General features: G+C 44.8%; 1 protein-coding gene across 1 annotated transcript in view; it reads left to right on the top strand.

Annotated features, from left to right (window-relative positions):
• TTC23L (tetratricopeptide repeat domain 23 like) overlaps positions 1 to 19,466 on the top strand; it is a 24,972-nt gene continuing 5,506 nt past the window's right edge. The window contains exons 1-11 of the mRNA XM_075841803.1: positions 1 to 78; positions 1,931 to 2,006; positions 3,399 to 3,570; positions 5,600 to 5,723; positions 9,561 to 9,717; positions 11,596 to 11,721; positions 12,684 to 12,861; positions 13,242 to 13,350; positions 16,032 to 16,159; positions 17,951 to 18,088; positions 18,811 to 18,893. Of these exons, the coding sequence (XP_075697918.1) occupies positions 1,945 to 2,006; positions 3,399 to 3,570; positions 5,600 to 5,723; positions 9,561 to 9,717; positions 11,596 to 11,721; positions 12,684 to 12,861; positions 13,242 to 13,350; positions 16,032 to 16,159; positions 17,951 to 18,088; positions 18,811 to 18,893 (1,277 nt within the window). The 5' untranslated portion in view covers positions 1 to 78; positions 1,931 to 1,944. The remainder of the gene's footprint in view (positions 79 to 1,930; positions 2,007 to 3,398; positions 3,571 to 5,599; positions 5,724 to 9,560; positions 9,718 to 11,595; positions 11,722 to 12,683; positions 12,862 to 13,241; positions 13,351 to 16,031; positions 16,160 to 17,950; positions 18,089 to 18,810; positions 18,894 to 19,466) is intronic.

A 19,466-nucleotide genomic window follows, 5' to 3' on the forward strand; every position in this document is an offset into this window, starting at 1 on the left:
GATGCTTCCTCTATTTCTCCATAGCAACGAGGCAACTGGTGTAAACAGACAGAGCATTAGTGCTGGAAACAGGAGCAGGTGAGGTATACGGCATATAATATCGTGCCAATTGTTTTCTAATCTCAGTCAAATCGGTTCCTTAACCCCTTCAGGACGCAGCGGTTTTTCTCTCGCGTTGTCATCGTCGCATTTCGGAAGCCATCCGTTTTTTTATTTTTCCGTCGACGTAGCTGTATGATGGCTTGTTTTTTGCGGTATGTATTTTGTGTGTATAGGTTTTTTTTTTTGTCTTTTTGGGTGGGATGGAAAAAAAAACAGCAATTGCACCATTGCTTTCTGGGGTTTGTTTTTACGGCGTATTCACCGTACGGTTTACACCACATGATAACTTTTTACTGTGCGTCGTTATTATGACGGCAACACCAAATTTAGGCTGGGTTTACACCTGTGTTGAGCCATTCCGTTATTCTGCTCAGTCAGAGGAGCAGAACAAGGGAATAACGGAACCAACGGACACCGCCGGTTGCCGACGGAACCCATTGTCTTTAAGAGGTTTGGTCGGCTTTCCGTCAGGGTGTACGTTATTTTATCGGTCACAATAGCGCAGCATGCTGCACTATAGTCTCCGGTAATCCCTGCTGGATCTGCGACGGAGGCCCCTAATGAAGCCTCTGATGCAGATGTGATCGAAGCCTTATATCGTTTTTTTTTTACAGATTGTTTTTGTAGTTATTCTACTTTTGCACAATGAAAACAATTTTTAAAAAAATTGTAGATCTTGTTGCCCTAATCCTTTAGCCATAACTTTTATTTTCTCGTTGACATATGAGGCTTGTTTTTTGAGGGATGAGTTCTAGTTTTTATTGTCGCTGTTTTGGGGGACATAGGGATTATTTTATTTTCTATTTTTTTTGCAGGGGATTTAACAAAAACTAGCAATTCTGGTCATGTTTTTATGTTTTTTTTGCTTCCAGTTTGCAGGTTAAATAACATGGTCATTTAAGGCTTTGTTCACATCTGCGTAAGGGCCTGTTCACATCACCGTTCGCTTTCCGTTCTGGGGTTCCGTCTGAGGTTTCCGTCGGGTGAACCCTGCAACGGAAAGTTAAACCACAGCTTTCGTTTCAGTCACCATTGATATCAATGGTGACGGAAACCTCGCTAATGGTTTCCGTTCGTCCCCATTCCGGCAGGTTTCCGACGGAATCAATAGCATAGTCGACTCCGCTATTGATTTCATAGTTAAAACGAAAACCTGCCGGAATGGTGACGAACGGAAACCATTAGCAATGTTTCCGTCACCATTAATATCAAAGCTGTGGTTTCACTTTCCGTTGCGGGGTTCACCCGACGGAAACCTCCGACAGAGTCCGGAACGGAAAGCGAGCGGTAATGTGAACAGGCCCTAAGGGCTCCGTTCCCATGTTCCGTCAGAGCTTTCTGTCGGAACGGAGCCCTGACTGACACAAACTGAAACCAAAGGTTTCCATTTCCATCACCATTGATTTGAATGATGATGGATCCGGTGCCAATGGTTTCCGTTTGTCTCCGTCGTGCAAGGGTTCCGTCGTTTTGACGGGATGAATAACATAGTCGACTACGCTTCTGTTTGTGTCAATCAGGGCTCCGTTCCCACGGAACGCTCATACGGAACGTCGGAACGGAGCCCTGACGCAGATGTGAAAGAAACCTTATAGTGTGGGTCGTTTTTTAATTTAAAAAAATTATCTAATGGAGAAAATTGTTTTGTTTGTTCTTTTTTTGTAACTTGGTTTTATTGAACTTTTTGTAGTATTTCTTTTAGTCCCACTATGGGTGTTGAACATGCGATCCCCTGTTGACATCTACATTCAGTTACAGATTCCAATAGGGTAACAAACGGAATCCTTGCCCAGGAAAGCTGGTTGAAGATGTTGTTGTTTTATTCCAGGTGTCAGGGAGATCATGTCCGTCCCTATACGTATCCCCACTGACTCCATATATGAAGAGCGTGGATCACTGTGCACGTACGTACATAGCACCAGTCATATAGTAAATAATATTACGTTTCAATATCTAGAAGGATAAAATGCCCCCATAACACTGCCAACCACAGTGCCCCATAACAGTACCAGCCATATTGCAACCGTTACACAGTACCAGATACTTTTGAAAACCACATGACCCTTATAATCGCAACACCACAGCACTGTCATAATAGTGCCAGTCCCAGGACCCTTATGGGCTGGTTCAATTGTCTCAATTTCCCTCCTAATAAAAGTTTCAGCTACCAACTTGTTTCTTAACACAGTGCCCCCATGGTGCCCCCCACACAATACAATGCTCCCATGGTGCCCCACACATTTGAATGCCCCATAGTTCCTTCCCACACAGAGTTATGCTCCTATAGTGCCACACACATACAGTATAATGCACCCATAGTGCCTCCCCACACAGTATAATGCCTCCATAGTGCCCCATCACAGTTTAATGCCACCATAGGGCACCCACAAACAATCTAATGCCTTTGTAGTACCTTTCCTCAGTATAAAGACCTACTCACAGTATAATGCCCCCATAGTGCCCCCCACACAGTATAATGCACCAATAGTGTCTCCTTAAAATAATAAAATAATTTTTCACTTAGCGTTGTACCCATGACGAATGGAGAAGATCTCTCTTCAGGTCTCCTCCGGACTGTGTGGTGTGGGCCTCAGCGCAGACAGGCGCGATGACATCACTGCATCGTGCCTGTTTATGCCAAGCTGCTCACGCCAGGCATCACAGTATGAATAGTGGAGCAGGGAGCTGACCGCCATTGTATTCCCAGAGACGTGTCCCCTTAAAAATGGTGGTGCAGGGAGCCAATAGCTCCCTGCTCCACCATAGTTTTAGATTGTATTCGCATCCTGAGGACGCGGATACAGTTGGAAAATGGGGCCACAGCCAGGGGGCTCAGAGCAAGTGCACCGTTTGCTCTATTATTAAAGCGGCCCCTGAGTACAAGTGATACCCCTTTATTCGGACAGTAAAGTCACTTTATGGCCCATATCCATCTGACAGCCGCTCATCTCCCCTCATACCATAGAATTACCACAGCCATTTTAATTGTCGAAGGACATTTGTCTCTGGCTGACCCACCACAGCTATAAAATCATTGCAGTTCCTATAAGGGATGTTGCCCTGCTTTCCTTGGCACCTGAATGGCAAATCTGAATTGTTATGGCAGAATTAAGGATACGGGGGGTATATCACTGCATGACTTGTGCGCTTTTACTATTCTGAAGTCTGGGAAAGCTGGGTGACAACTTGCACAGGAGCTGTAATGGAGGCCATATTGGTTATCTCTAATTTAGGGTATGGGGGAAAGTTGCCAGACGATGATAACTTAAGACGTAATGTATTTTACTGCTGTACAGGACCCCAAAGACGGTCACCTCCATTCATGCAGAAGAAGATGGCAGCATATTAGACTATACAGAGAGGTCATGTGACGGAGCCCCCCCTCACGACCTGAAGAAGCGGGCACTTCCTGTGGATAAATTATCCAGGACTCAGCTGACGGCAGAACAGTGTATCCAAGACAATGAGGTGACAACTCTTCAGTGACTGCAGACTTCCCATAGTCATAGATCTACTTATGTCAGGAGTCGTTGGATTTTTTTTTGTTTACCCTGAGATAAGTGGCATCAGAGGAGTCTGAAAGCCGCTTATCTCCACCTCCTTGTATTAACATAAATGCTCAGCCAAGCCAAATGTAAATTTTTATTGGTCATCTTAACTGATATGTCTACGACTTTCTTAAAGAAACACTGCGTCGTCAGTGTAATAACTGTATATTCTCCAGTACGGCGAGTACATTGATTATTCTCCCTCATTCTGGCCACCATCTCCAGGACTCTCAGTTCCATGTGGTGTAAGTCAGGGGGAGACACTTTCTCCCGCCCCCCAGATATTTCCCCTTATGCCTCTTTCCATGATGAGAATTGCGGGACGGTGACATGTGGGGAGAAGGGGCTGGAGGGAGGGGGTCCGGTGGTGCTCTTAGGCCGGTTATTTAATATTTCTCATATATAAGGGATCCATTCTCTCTCTCTTTCTCTTCCCTCTGGGATCTGTTCATTCTTTATCTTTTCTTTCCTCTCTCTAGGATCCAGTCTCTCGTTATGTTTTTCCCTCTCTGGAATCTGTTCCCCTTTTCATTTCCCGCTCCCTCTGGAATCTGTTCTGTGGTCATCTTTATTCCCCCTCTGGGATCCATTCTCTCCGCTCTGGAATCTATTCCCTCCTTATCTTTCTTTCCTCTCTAGAATGTGTTCCCTTTTCATCTCCGACCCCCTCTTTAGACTCTATACCCGGGTTAGCTTTTTTGCTCTCTGGGATCTGTTTCCTCTTTACCTTTTCCCCTGTGTTCTATTCCCTCTTTATATGTCTCTCCCCTCTGGATCTGTTCCCTTTTAATCCCCACCCGTAGATAGTGCCATGCAGCCCCCCTGTAGCTAGCGCCATACAGCCCCCCTGTAGCTAGCGCCATACAGCCCCCCTGTAGCTAGCGCCATACAGCCCCCCTGTAGCTAGCGCTATACAGCCCTTCCTGTAGATAGCGCCACAGTCCTCCCCCCTTGTATATAGTACCACACAGCACCCTAGTAGATAGTGCCACACAGCTCCCCCCTTAGTAGATAGTGCCACACAGCCCCCCTCTTGTATATAGTGCCCCACAGCCCCCTTGTATATAGTGCCACACAGCTCCCCTCTTGTATATAGTGCCACACAGCCCCCCTCTTGTATATAGTGCCACACAGCCCCGCTTGTATATAGTGCCACACAGCCCCGCCTTGTATATTCTGCCACACAGACCCCCTCCCTTCTATATAGTGCCACACAGCCCCCTCCCTTGTATTTAGTGCCACACGCCCCCCTCCCTTGTAGATGGTGCCAAACAGTCCCCCCTTGTATATAGTGCCCACAGCCCCCTGTAGATAGCACCACACAGCCCCCTGTAGATAGCACCACATCGCCCCCCCCTTGTATATAGTGCCACATACCCCCCCCCCACCCTTGAGGATGGTGCCAAACAGTCCCCCCTTGTATATAGTGCCACACAGCCCCCTGTAGATAGCGTCACATAGCCCTCCTCCCCTTGTAAATAGTGCCATACCGTGCCATACGGCCAGCGGCACGTGCCCCCTCATGCCGCAGGCCCCGTAACAGCCGCTATGGCTGCTACAGCGGTAGTTACGCCACTGGCACTAAGCTGTTATGTCACATGTCTAACTATCACCATCAAGACAGATTTGTAGCTACGTTTTCCATCACTCGGGGGAAGATAGCTCATTGCCCTAGCGCTGTATCTAAATCCCCTGGCCAAGGACAATGTCTTATTGGTGCCCAGCATCAGAGCACATAGCTCTACCCCAGCTGCAGCACGTTTTATGGGCTCCCACAATGCACTGCTCTCTATTCTGAATTCTGAATTTTATCTTTGGCTGTGCATGCAGAAGAAAAATATCAGAGAGTTCAAGATCAGTTAAGTAAACCAAAGTTTTTGCAAAGTTATGCAGCATATTCCACTACGAAGTGTTAAAATATTGTCATTTCAAATGGTTATTTTCAACAGTTGCTCCAAGCCCACAAGGAGTTAATCCGCTGCGTGGCGCTAAATAGAATAATACACGGAGATGGCCATTGGAGACTTGCTAAGGCGTTTGCGGACCTGGCGTACAGTTACCTCACTATTAGAGGTAAGTCATCTGGTAGATGCGCCACGTCACGGGAATATATTGTGCCCATTTTGTGATGTTGCTTGCATAAGTATTTAACCCCTTCAGACAACTACTTACTAAAACCATTTTTTTTTTGCAGCCATTTTCTGTATTCATTTTTACTTTAAATGGACCCTAACTTTTCAAGCAATTTTTTCTAATCTAATAGTAAAATGTATTTACTGTTAAAATGTAGCGGTAGTTGTTTGTATCCAGGCAAATTCTGTGTGAAGTTACTGCCACTAGGTGTCTCCCTTCCTGTAATCTGCTGTCCACTACCTGTAGTCAAGCAAAGTACAACCAATAGGAATAGTACATACCTCCCAACCGTCCCGGATTCAGCGGGACAGTCCCGGATTCCGGGCGGTGTCCTGCTGGCGGAATGTCCCGGTTTTAACTGTATCTCCGTCCTCAGGGAACCGTCAGCTCCCCGCTCCAGCATTCACTGTGTAGTGCTTGCCGTGAGAGGCTTGGCACAGACAGGCGCAGTGCAGTGACATCATCGCGCCTGTCTGAGCCGAGCCACTCATAGTACAGAGTGTAAGAGTAGAGGGATCTCCTCCACTCATCGTGAAAACAGGACTAGGTGAGTATTTTATTATTTTTTTTATTAGACACTATTGGGGCATTATATTGTATAGGAGCAGCTATGGAGCATTATACTGTTTGGGGGCATCTATGGGGGCATTTTACTGTGTGGGGGCACAATGGGGGCATTATAATATGAGGCAGCTAAGGGGGCATTATACTGTATGGGGGCATTATACTGAATGGGGCAGCTAGGGGGGCATTATACTGTGTAGAAGTAGCTGAGGGGGGCATTATATAGTATGGGGGCAGCTGTGGGGGCATTATACTGTATTCAGGCAGCTATGGGGGAATTATATATGAGATTATACTGTGTGTGGGCAGCTATGGGGTCATTAATCTGTGTGGGGAACTATAGGGCATTTTACTCTGTGGGGGCAGCTATGGGTCATTATACTGTGCAGGTGCAGCTATGGTGCATTATACTGTGCAGGGGAAGCTATGTGTCATTATACTGTGCAGGGGAAGCTATGGGGCATTATACTGTGTAGAAGTAGCTGAGGGGGGCATTATATAGTATGGGGGCAGCTGTGGGGGCATTATACTGTATTCAGGCAGCTATGGGGGAATTATATATGAGATTATACTGTGTGTGGGCAGCTATGGGGTCATTAATCTGTGTGGGGAACTATAGGGCATTTTACTCTGTGGGGGCAGCTATGGGTCATTATACTGTGCAGGTGCAGCTATGGTGCATTATACTGTGCAGGGGAAGCTATGTGTCATTATACTGTGCAGGGGAAGCTATGGGGCATTATACTGTGTAGGGGCAGCTATGGGGCATTATACTGTGTAGGGGCAGCTATGTGTCATTATACTGTGCAGGGGAAGCTATGGGGCATTATACTGTGTAGGGGCAGCTATGGGGCATTATACTGTGTAGGGGCAGCTATGGGTCATTATACTGTGTAGGGGCAGCTATGGGTCATTATACTGTGTAGGGGCAGCTATGGGTCATTATACTGTGTAGGGGCAGCTATGGGTCATTATACTGTGTAGGGGCAGCTATGGGTCATTATACTGTGTAGGGGCAGCTATGGGTCATTATACTGTGTAGGGTCAGCTATGGGGCATTATACTGTGTAGGGGCAGCTATGGGTCATTATACTGTGTAGGGGCAGCTATGGGTCATTATACTGTGTAGGGGCAGCTATGGGTCATTATACTGTGTAGGGGCAGCTATGTGTCATTATACTGTGCAGGGGAAGCTATGGGGCATTATACTGTGTAGGGGCAGCTTTGGGTCATTATACTGTGTAGGGGCAGCTATGTGTCATTATACTGTCTAGGGGCAGCTTTGGGTCATTATACTGTGTAGGGGCAGCTATGTGTCATTATACTGTGTAGGGGCAGCTATGGGTCATTATACTGTATGGGGGCAGCTATAGGTCATTATACTGTGTAGGGGCATCTATAGGGCATTATACTGTGTAGGGGCAGCTATGGGGCATTATACTGTATGGGGGCAGCTATAGGTCATTATACTGTGTAGGGGCATCTATGGGGCATTATACTGTGTAGTGTCAGCTATGGGTCATTATACTGTGTAGGGGCATCTATGGGTCATTATACTGTGTTTAGGTCAGCTATGGGGCATTATACTGTGTAGGGGCAGCTATTGTCATTATACTGTGTAGGGTCAGCTATGGGTCATTATACTGTGTAGGGGCATCTATGGGGCATTATACTGTGTAGGGGCAGCTATGGGTCATTATACTGTATAGGGGCAGCTATGGGTCATTATACTGTGTAGGGTCAGATATGGGTCATTATACTGTGTAGGGGCATCTATGGGGCATTATACTGTGTAGGGGCAGCTATGGGGCATTATACTGTATGGGGGCAGCTATGGGTCATTTTACTGTGTAGGGGCAGCTATGGGGCATTATACTGTGTAGGGTCAGCTATGGGTCATTATACTGTGTAGGGTCAGCTATGGGTCATTATACTGTGTAGGGTCAGCTATGGGTCATTATACTGTGTAGGGGCATCTATAGGGCATTACACTGTATGGGGGCAGCTATGGGTCATTATACTGTGTAGGGTCAGCTATGGGTCATTATACTGTTTAGGGTCAGCTATGGGTCATTATACTGTGTAGGGTCAGCTATGGGTCATTATACTGTTTAGGGTCAGCTATGGGTCATTATACTGTGTAGGGGCAGCTATGGGGCATTATACTGTGTAGTGGCAGCTATGGGTCATTATACTGTGTAGGGGCAGCTATGGGTCATTATACTGTGTAGGGGCAGCTATGGGTCATTATACTGTGTAGGGGCATCTATGGGGCATTATACTGTGTAGTGTCAGCTATGGGTCATTATACTGTGTAGGGTCAGCTATGGGGCATTATACTGTGTAGGGGCAGCTATTTTCATTATACTGTGTAGGGTCAGCTATGGGTCATTATACTGTGTAGGGGCATCTATGGGGCATTATACTGTGTAGGGGCAGCTATGGGTCATTATACTGTATAGGGGCAGCTATGGGTCATTATACTGTGTAGTGTCAGCTATGGGTCATTATACTGTGTAGGGTCAGCTATGGGTCATTATACTGTGTAGGTGCAGCTATGGGTCATTATACTGTGTAGGGGCAGCTATGGGTCATTATACTGTGTAGGGTCAGCTATGGGTCATTATACTGTGTAGGGGCATCTATGGGGCATTATACTGTGTAGGGGCAGCTATGGGTCATTATACTGTGTAGTGGCAGCTATGGGTCATTATACTGTGTAGGGGCAGCTATGGGGCATTATAATGGGGAAGGGGCAACTATGGGTCATTATACTGTGTAGGGGCATCTATGGGGCATTATACTGTGTAGGGGCAGCTATGGGGCATTATACTGTGTAGGGGCATCTATGGGTCATTATACTGTGTAGGGGCAGCTATGGGGCATTATACTGTGTAGGGGCATCTATGGGGCATTATACTGTGTAGGGGCAGCTATGGGTCATTATACTGTGTAGGGGCATCTATGGGTCATTATACTGTAATGGGGCATCTATGGGGCATTATACTGTGTAGGGGCAGCTATGAGGCATTATGTGGGGAGGCACTATGGGAGCATGATACTGTGTGGGCTGAACCGGATGTGTATGGGCGGGGTTAGAGGCGTGGCTCAGCGGTTGTCCCTCTTTACAATACTTGCTAGTTGGGAGATATAGTCGTATGGTGAGGATTATAATATTATTGAGTATTTTATCCTGTGACTGATTTTCTCTAGAGTTACCAGTCCAAGCCAGGCAACATGCTGAATCTGCAAAAAACATCCTGCTGCGAGGACTTGACATGTCAAAATCCGTAGAAGAGAAGAGAGAAGTCCTGGGAACACTGGTGACCATTTACTATACTCTAGGACTATCTCACCTGTTGCAAAATAAATATCCTTTAATAAAAAGTAAGACCCTAAGGGTTGAGGCCTTTCCATAGGGTGAGTGTATTTCTCTTGTCCCTTAGGCCCTCACTACATCTTTAATGTAGGAGCAACTTAGCTGTTGCCTTAGTCTCTGATAATCATTTCAATAGAAATAAGGAACTGCGTACAGTATTAGGGCAGATACAGACGGACGTTGCGTTTTTGCGCGCGCAAACAACGCAGCGTTTTGCGCGCGCAAAAACCATTTGACAGCTGCGTGTGTCATCCGTGTATGATGCGCGGCTGCGCGATTTTCGCGCAGCCGCCATCATAGAGATGAGGCTAGTCGACGCCCGTCACTGTCCAAGGTGCTGAAAGAGCTAACTCTTTCAGCACCCTCGACAGTGAATGCCGAACACAATATCGAAAAACCTGTTAAAAAAAAGAAAAAGTTCGTACTTACCGAGAACTTCCCGGCCGTTGCCTTGGTGACGCGTCCTTGGTGACGCGTCCTTGGTGACGCGCCTCTCGACATCGGGCCCCACCTCCCTGGATGACGCGCCAGTCCATGTGACCGCTGCAGCCTGTGCTTGGCCTGTGATTGGCTGGAGCTGTCACTTGGCCTGAAGTGTCATCCCGGGAGGTCAGACTGGAGGAAGACGCCGGGAGTTATTGGTAAGTCAGAACTTCGGTTTTTTTTCTACAGGTTCATGTATATTGGGATCGGAAGTCACTGTCCATGGTGCTGAAACAGTTTAACTCTTTCAGCACCATGGACAGTGACTATCTCCTGACGTCGCGTACCGATAATTTTTTTGCCGAGTTCGGCCGAACCCGGTGAAGTTCGGTTCGCTTGTCCGGCTTCGCTCATCGCAAAGACACTCCGTTTGGATGTTCGGAAACAGAAAAGCACGCGGTGCTTTTCTGTTTACATTCATCCTTTTGACAGCTGGTGCGCTGTTTCAGTCGGTTCGCACGGAAGTGCTTCCGTGCAACCTGCGTGGTTTTCACGCACCCATTGACTTCAATGGGTGCGTGATGCGCGAAATACGCAGAGTTATTGAACCTGTCGCGCTTTTTGCGCAGCAGACAAACGCTGCGCAAAAAGCACAGACTGTCTGTACTGCCCCATAGACTTGTATTGGTCCATGCGTGCCGCGTGAAAACCACGCGGCCCGCACGGACCGAATACACGCTCGTGTGAATCCCCCCTTATTGGGGTCCTGACAAATGTGACCCAGATACAATATGATAGCTGTTTTATTTGTCCAACTCATAAGAATATTATATTACAATCCATACTTTAGGTGATTAAGTGAACTTGAGAGCTGATAAATATAAATGCTCACAGCAGCACAGAGTACTTCAGTATCATACAAAGATTTAAAGCGGCCATGCATATATAATAGATGCCAGACAAAACTTATTGAGCTGGAAGTTACCACCTCCAACTGGCTAGGAAATAATCGTGCCACTCTTCTCGGCTCCTCTCATTTTTGTCGCGGGTGGCCGCTTCGTTGGCCATTGACTATAAAGGGCCAACCATGAGGCCCCTGAAGATACCCAAGCGGAGCCGACAGGAGATGAAGTGGCTCTCGCTGATGTGATTCTATTTCATAAAGGTGTCTGTCTGGTGATCCTTACCTACCCTACAAGATTCTAATGGGCTTAGCCTACCAATATACCCTGAGCTGGCCTTAAGGGCGCAGAGGCTTCTCTATTGTCTCTGACCTATGCGTTTGGCAACTGTGGACCAAACAAGATAATACAATAGGTTTACCTGCAGCCGTATGTAAGCCCACAGACAACACAGTGTGATATCATGATGAGTTGTGCCAAATCACAAACTCGGCTCTGCTACATCATTCCTCTAATTTCAAGTTGTCATCCTTAATTGTCCTACTGGAAGAGAATCATTTCTCAGTTTGCAGAAAGTGGAGAAAATTGTGGAAGAACTGGAAGAATTACAGGAGAAGACGTCTGTTCTTGGCAAAATAACTGAGAAGGATATAGCTTTAGCGCTGGGAAGGTATGCGGATATAGTTCATACAGGCAGATTGGTTAAGATTTGATCTCTGAAAGGTCCTGAGTAGATCACTGATGCCCTAAAGTGGTTGTTCAGGATTAGACATACATGGCTGCTTTCATCAAAAAACAGCACCACACCTATGCACAGTTTGTGTCTACTCCATTGAAGTGAATGGGGCCAAGCTGCAATACCACAAACAACCTGCGAATAGGTCTGGTGCTGTTTTTAGATGAAAGCAGCCATGTATTTTTAGTCTTGTACAACCCCTTCAATTCAACAATGAGGACACGTTAGTCCTCAGTCTTAAACTCAAGGTCGTCACTGTTCAGTGGAGCCTGAAGTAATGGTAATTCCTATAGTCCAATATATCCATATTTACCAACATTTGAATCCCAAATTCCGGGACATTTAAGGTACACCCTCGTTCCACCTGGGAACACCTCGAAAATTTGCCAAGTGATGTCCCTTTAAATGCAAATCAGCTTGAACTCCGCCCCTCTTCCATCTGTTACTCGGGACAGTGCCTTGAAAATCGGCACTGTTGTGAAGTATGCAGTGGGCCTCTTTGTTTCTGTATGTAAACCTTTCGGCCGCAGCGCTGCTCATCCATGCCCCTCCCCCTCTTCCACTACACAAATAACATTTAACTTTATTGTACAGGTTTTTATGAAATATGTATGTTTTTTATGTGTTTTTACAATAAAAATGTTTGGGAAAATACACAGATATCTAGGTGGGTACCTAACAGGCAGTCCACAGGACAGCCCTGGGGGCCTTTGTCTGTATATAAGTGCCAGTGAAAAAGGCGACTCCCGCCCTTTGTTTACACTCATTCTGAAAATCAGTGGTGGTCCGTGATCACAAACGTCATCGATGTGATCGTCTTACATGAAGATCATTGTGACTAGACTTCCCCTTTAAGGACATAAAAATGGCCAAAAATATTCTTACCTTTACCACAGGGCCTGTGTGATGCAGAACAAGCTCAGCTTAGCTGTGAACTTCTTTGAACAAGCTATAAAGACCGTCACTTCCTCTGAAGGAGACAGCTCCCCCGAACTTATAAGTATTTACAGAGACGTGGCACGGACTGAGCAAATGCGGAGGCGGCACGACCAGGCCATCCACTACTTACTGCAGGTTAGTTACAATTTTTATCGCAGATATGTAGAAAGTTTATTCAACTTTCCAAGGAAAATAAAAATATTCGAAAATCTAAGTTGTCTTCTGAAATCTAGTCAGGTATCTTTCCGGAAAAGTTGGGTGGTAAGTCATGTGGCTTATCTTACCGGTGCCATCTGCCCGATACTGCACTGACCCAGCTTGTAAATAATATAAATGACAGTTTTTTCACTTTAAAGATGCCACTAGGGGGTGCTTACCACATATGCTCGTATATGAGAGCTGTATAAATCTATATGCAATCAGCTCCCCCTAGTGGTGGATCAGTTACAGATTTTGCATTGGGGTCCAGTTAGATGTTTTTTGTATCTTCCTCATATGGTATTCTTTCTCTGTAGGCCCATTCTATATGTCAGGCAGTATATAAAAAGCTGAGTGTGGAGGTTGCACAAACAGGGCTGCTCTTAGCTAAGGCCTATGCTGCGGCAGGACATTCTGAATACAATGGTAAGTGAAGAACATTTTATATATTCTGGAAGTCTAAATTAAGCCTATAATGTTTCAGGTTGGGGTATGGGACTGGACATACCGTAAATACCGAGGTAGCAGACATAGCGGCCACTATAAAGTCCTACAACTAAGGGGCTCTATATCCAGAGGCAAGGTACAGTTCATGAAGACGATGGATGATGGAAGGGAGAGGTGGCAAACTGAATTGAATAGGCTCCATTCCAAATTTTACTATAGAGCCCAAGGATTACATGGTACCCTCTTGGTGTGTGCATAATCCCTCTACTGTGTGTGTTACACTTGCATGGTAACATCATTATGTTGTTTTCCTTGTGGTGTGATGTCACTGTGTGCATGGTGACATATTTGTGTACATTATCCCTGTTCTTTGATATAATCTTGTGTCCTATTCCTGTACTGTGATATATCTGTGTCCATTATCACTGTGGTTATAATCCCTGTGCTGTGACATCGCTGTTTATTGTCCCTGTACTGTGACATACTGTCTTTATTATCCCTGTACTGTGACATCACTGTCTTTATTAACCCTGTGTATATTATCCCTGTACTGTGACATCACTGTTTATTATTCCTGTACTGTCATCACTGTGTGCACTATCCTTGTACTGTGACATCACTATGTGCACTATCCGTGTACTGTGACATCATTGTGTACATTATCCCTGTACTGTGACATCACTGTTTATTATTCCTGTACTGTGTCATCACTGTGTACACTATCCTTGTACTCTGACATCACTGTTTATTATTCCTGTACTGTGTCATCACTGTGTACACTATCCCTGTACTGTGACATCACTGTTTATTATTCCTGTACTGTGTCATCACTGTGTGCACTATGCTTGTACTGTGACATCACTGTTTATTATTCCTGTACTGTGTCATCACTGTGTGCACTATCCCTGTACTGTGACATCACTGTTTATTATTCCTGTACTGTGTCATCACTATGTGCACTATCCCTGTACTGTGACATCACTGTTTATTATTCCTGTACTGTGTCATCACTGTGTGCACTATCCCTGTACTGTGACATCACTGTTTATTATCCCTGTACTGTGTCATCACTGTGTGCACTATGCTTGTACTGTGACATCACTGTTTATTATTCCTGTACTGTGTCATCACTGTGTGCACTATGCTTGTACTGTGACATCACTGTTTATTATTCCTGTACTGTGTCATCACTATGTGCACTATCCCTGTACTGTGACATCACTGTTTATTATTCCTGTACTGTGTCATCACTGTGTGCACTATCCCTGTACTGTGACATCACTGTTTATTATCCCTGTACTGTGACATCACTGTGTGCACTATGCTTGTACTGTGACATCACTGTTTATTATTCCTGTACTGTGTCATCACTATGTGCACTATCCCTGTACTGTGACATCACTGTTTGTTTATTATTCCTGTACTGTGTCATCACTGTGTGCACTATGCTTGTACTGTGACATCACTGTTTATTATTCCTGTACTGTGTCATCACTATGTGCACTATCCTTGTACTGTGACATCACTGTTTATTATCCCTGTACTGTGACATCACTGTTTATTATTCCTGTACTGTGACATCATTGTGTACATTATCCCTTTGCTGTGGCATCACCATCTGTATTATCTCTACGCTAATACATCACTCTGTGTATTATTCCTGTGCATTACGGAAAGACACATGGCCCAGAGTGGAAACCAAAATAATGATAAACAGTTCACAATCTGAATTCGTTGCTGACAGTGGTCATAGTGGAGTGCTGCCCTATTCTACATTTTGCTCTGGGGCCCCATGGTTACTTGTTATACCCCTGGTATACTCACAGATGGCCAAATACTATTGTGTATTGTGGCATTTCCACTTGAGTCAATAAAATAAGCAGTGAATAAATTAAATTAATCCTTGACGAATCAGTTAGTAAATAAATCCTGTAGTCGTCTTCTTCTATCAAGTTGAGAATTCTTTTCAGTCACTTCTTAGTTATAGCTGTTTCGGGGGAATATGGCAGAAAATTACTTTGAGCTCCTTTTGCTGCATAACTTGGCTGGTTTACCATTCAGGAATCATGAAAAGTTGTGTGACAACCCCTTTGTGACCATATTTATGGAGGATTGGTGACCCTGGATATTCCTGGTGATTTGGGATGGTGCAGGGGTAATGTAGGTGGTATATAGCAGTAGAATGTACCTATATTCTTTGAACATATTTATTTTTCAACTGTACTAACTATGTAACTATAATTCAATTCTACTTGATTTAAATAGGTGAAAAAATATTTATAGAGATCACAGCTCTATTTTTCTGATACAAAGCTCCAAATTCTCTGCTTTTCTTCATACAGCCATAGAGTTATATGGTAAAATTCTGTCTGCCTGCCGCCAGCACTAGGGGGAGCTCACTGCATCGAGAATTCTACAGCACCCATTGAACTCAATAATGACTGTATGGAGAGAGCTCCTCCTAGTGGCGGAAGAATGAATTATATAATCTTGCTTGTCCCTTGTAGAAAACTAGTCCATGAAGGAAAAACGTTGTGTAAAAAAATTACCAGAATTGGGGTGTTGCTGGGACAAATTAGGGGCTTCATCTATTTCCTTTCTAGTCATTTATCCCCAATTCATTGATGTTAATTTGATTTAATGTTTTTTCTTGTTTTTAGAAACGGCTGATAAGTATTTTACAGAGAGTCTCAGTGTTTATCAAGCGGTGCTGGGCCCCGAAGACCCTCAGACCTTGAATACATGTGTGGAGTTTAGCAAATGGCTTATACAGATCGGTAAAACTCAGGTACAGTGGATGTCAGGCCATATCTCCAACCGCCCTGCAAAATAAAGGTTAAAGGGGTGGCGATTATACAAATGGGACGCAAAATGGGATCCGATGTAGATCGTGGGGGGCTTAAATAATGCAAATGTTAGGAGGTATGCCTCAGGCATTATATTTCTCACATACTAGACACAATTATGCCACTTCATGGATGTCGTTCATGTTGCACCAAAAAACGTTTCGAATCTGAAATAAATTTGGTGTGGCCATCGGAAGTTTTTAGCCACGCCCTTTTAATACTTTTTTTATCTGTCTTATATTATGGAGAATGTTGTCACTTTTCTGACACATTTCATTAAATAAAGGTGCCCATATGCTCTGATTGGTGATGTCATTATGACATCACTATGACATCAATTTACATGTGCCATCCTCCTATTGGATCCCAATAAAAAAATTTGAAAAACCTTGGATAAAATATATAGAGAGAATTTATCTTATATATATATATATATGTTTGTATATCTCTCATTGATTGTAATAGAGAATGATTGCTCATAGGCAGAGAACAGTGGGGGAAGGGGAGGGATCGGACTGCGTGGCCGGACCACTACAGTCTTTTATCCCATATTTAGTCTATACTCTATAAAAGTTATTAACGATCATTCACCATTTTGCGCACATGGTTTAATTGGCCTTACTTTTTTTATTTATTATAATAATATTTTTTGTTTGTTTTTGGTAGTTTTTTTTTTTTTTATAGTAATATATATATTTATTTATTTTTGTTTTATTTTATAAAAGGTAAATAAAAAAAAAAAGAAAGAAAAAGTATAAAAAGTTCTTAATTTTTCAATTATGTGAATTCACACTAAAATTAAGTTTTAGGCCCCATGCACACGACCGTGCCCGCAATCACGGCCCGCGATTGCGGGCACGGCCGGCCGCTGACTGACTGCCGCATTTTCGGGCCGTGCTCCCATACAAAGTATGGGAGCACGGCCCGCAAAATGCGAAAGAACGGACATGTTCCATAATTCCCGGAACATTTCCATGGCACTGACACCCTTCCGTAGTGCTACGGAAAGGTGTCAGTGTTCAATGAAAGTGAATGGCTCAGTTTTTGCGGACCGCAATTGCGGTCCGCAAAAACGGAGGTTTTTTGCTGTGGTGTGCATGGGGCCTTAGAGTTGGGTCCTTTTATAACACCCCCGGTTATAGGAGAAAACAGCCCCTAGTAGTAACACCAGTCGCTAGCAGAGATTATCTGGGTCCACTAGAGGCAGTGGCTTATCTGTGTAATCTTTAGGGTAAAACGCCACCTGCTCCTGCTAGAATGCAGGAGCTTTAAACAATGACATACATTTACAAGCCCAGGGTCACACGCCAAGTTGAAGGGGTACTCTGCTTTGGATATTTTCTACTTGTTAGAAAGGTCCCTTGACAATAAGCTGATCACAATGTGTCCTACTGCTGGAACCCCCAGTGATCAGCTGTAATCTGTGAGGAAACCTGACCGTAAGTGTTCAAATTCCCTGCAGCGCCACCACAGGGGAAATGAAGCATTACACAGTGCCCATTTATATCAATGTGTTGCGTATGTAATGCACGACAGGACAGGTCCTCCAGAGAGGAGACAATCTCTATAGCCGCTCTCAACTCTGCCCAAGATCCTGAGCAGCGGACCCCCTTCTATTAACTCAGAATTCCCTAATAGGGTGTGAGACAATGGGTTTTCTAAACCAAACATCCCCCTTAAAGAACACGTTGCTTTATTTTTTTGTGTGCTGTAAATGATTTCTTCTTCTCTAGGAGGCGTACAAGATGTTACAGGAAGCAATGGGCTCCGAGACACAGTACAACGAGATTGTGGCCGAGATGCTTAGCATCATGGGCAGCATACATCTGGCAGATGGAAAAATACAGAAGGGCTATCGTCTGCTGAAGAAGGTGATTCTTTTTCTCAAATACCTGTTTATTGAATCTCCACCTTTTATCATTATGTCGTTTTTAGGTGCAAAATTCTGTGCTGGTTAATTTCTAAACATATCTTTATAGCGGTTAGAGCTCTGTTTTTCTAAAACAAAGCTCCAAATCCCCTGCATAGACATAGATTTAAATGATAAAATTCTGTGTGCCTGCAGCCACCACTAGAGGGAGCTTAGGAGCTGACTGGACAATGTAAACTCGATAATAACACAGTATGCAGTCATTTCTTAACCTTATATAGATAAGGTCCCCGGGGGGCGGCTGTATTGGAGACGCACACTTTCTTCCTGTATTGTCTGTATCGATATTGCAGCAGGGTGTGTGCGCTTTATGGCAGCTGCAATGAATGGGAATCAACAATGAAATGTCCAAGTAATTAAATCTTCAGGAAGTGATGGAGTACAGCTCCTCCCCTGTATTTGGCGACGCAAGAAGTGTCAGCTATTGGGTGTACTCTAGTGGCCAAGTTGAGAACTGCACATACTGCTCCCAGATTATACAGTAAGGGTACGTTCACACGGTTTATTTTCTAGCCGTTTTTCAGGGCTTTCAAAAACTGGCTGAAAATTCGGAAGCGGAACGCCTCCAAACATCTGCCCATTGATTTCAATGGGGAAAAACTGCATATTTTACAGCCGTTTTTCATGTGAACATACCCGAATATTTCTTTCCATTTCTTGCAGTGTTTGGAGGTCCAGACAGCGGTATACAGCTCCCAGCACAGCAAGAGCAGAGAAACCCAGAATCTCTTGAGCACGCTACAGAAGTAAGTGGCAGGGACCTTTAATGTTTGGTGTTAAGTGATCCCAACAAATTAGTCCAGCACCACATGCACTTCTATGGGGATCTAAGTTCGGCTCAATAGAACCACGGCGGACCAAGCGTTGAGACGAAGGCCAGATTCACACGAACAAGGGAAAACTCGGACGTGAAAAGCGTGACTTTTTCACGTCCGAGGTGCCCCAGTGCGGGTTCCGTTTTCACGGATCCCTATAGAGTCTCTGGAGGGATCCGTGAAAATGTAACAAAATAGAACATGTTCTGTATTTCATCGGACACTTCACACGGGCCGTTGAAACAAGGGCCGTGCGAACGGCCCAAAGAAATCCAGGGGTGACCACTTCTAGGTGCAGCTAAACCAGTGAAGGACTCTGCATACAGCAGCCCAGATCTCAGTTCCCTGGAATCCTGTACAGGATTGGACTTGTGCAGCTTTACTAAGGGCTTATTCAGACGAACGTGATATACGTCCGTGCAACGCGTGTGATTTTCACGCGCGTCGCATGGACCTATATTAGTCTATGGGGCCGTGCAGACTATCAGTGATTTTTGCGTGAGT

This window comes from Rhinoderma darwinii, chromosome 1 (assembly GCF_050947455.1).
Source record: "Rhinoderma darwinii isolate aRhiDar2 chromosome 1, aRhiDar2.hap1, whole genome shotgun sequence".
Lineage (NCBI taxonomy): Eukaryota > Metazoa > Chordata > Amphibia > Anura > Rhinodermatidae > Rhinoderma > Rhinoderma darwinii.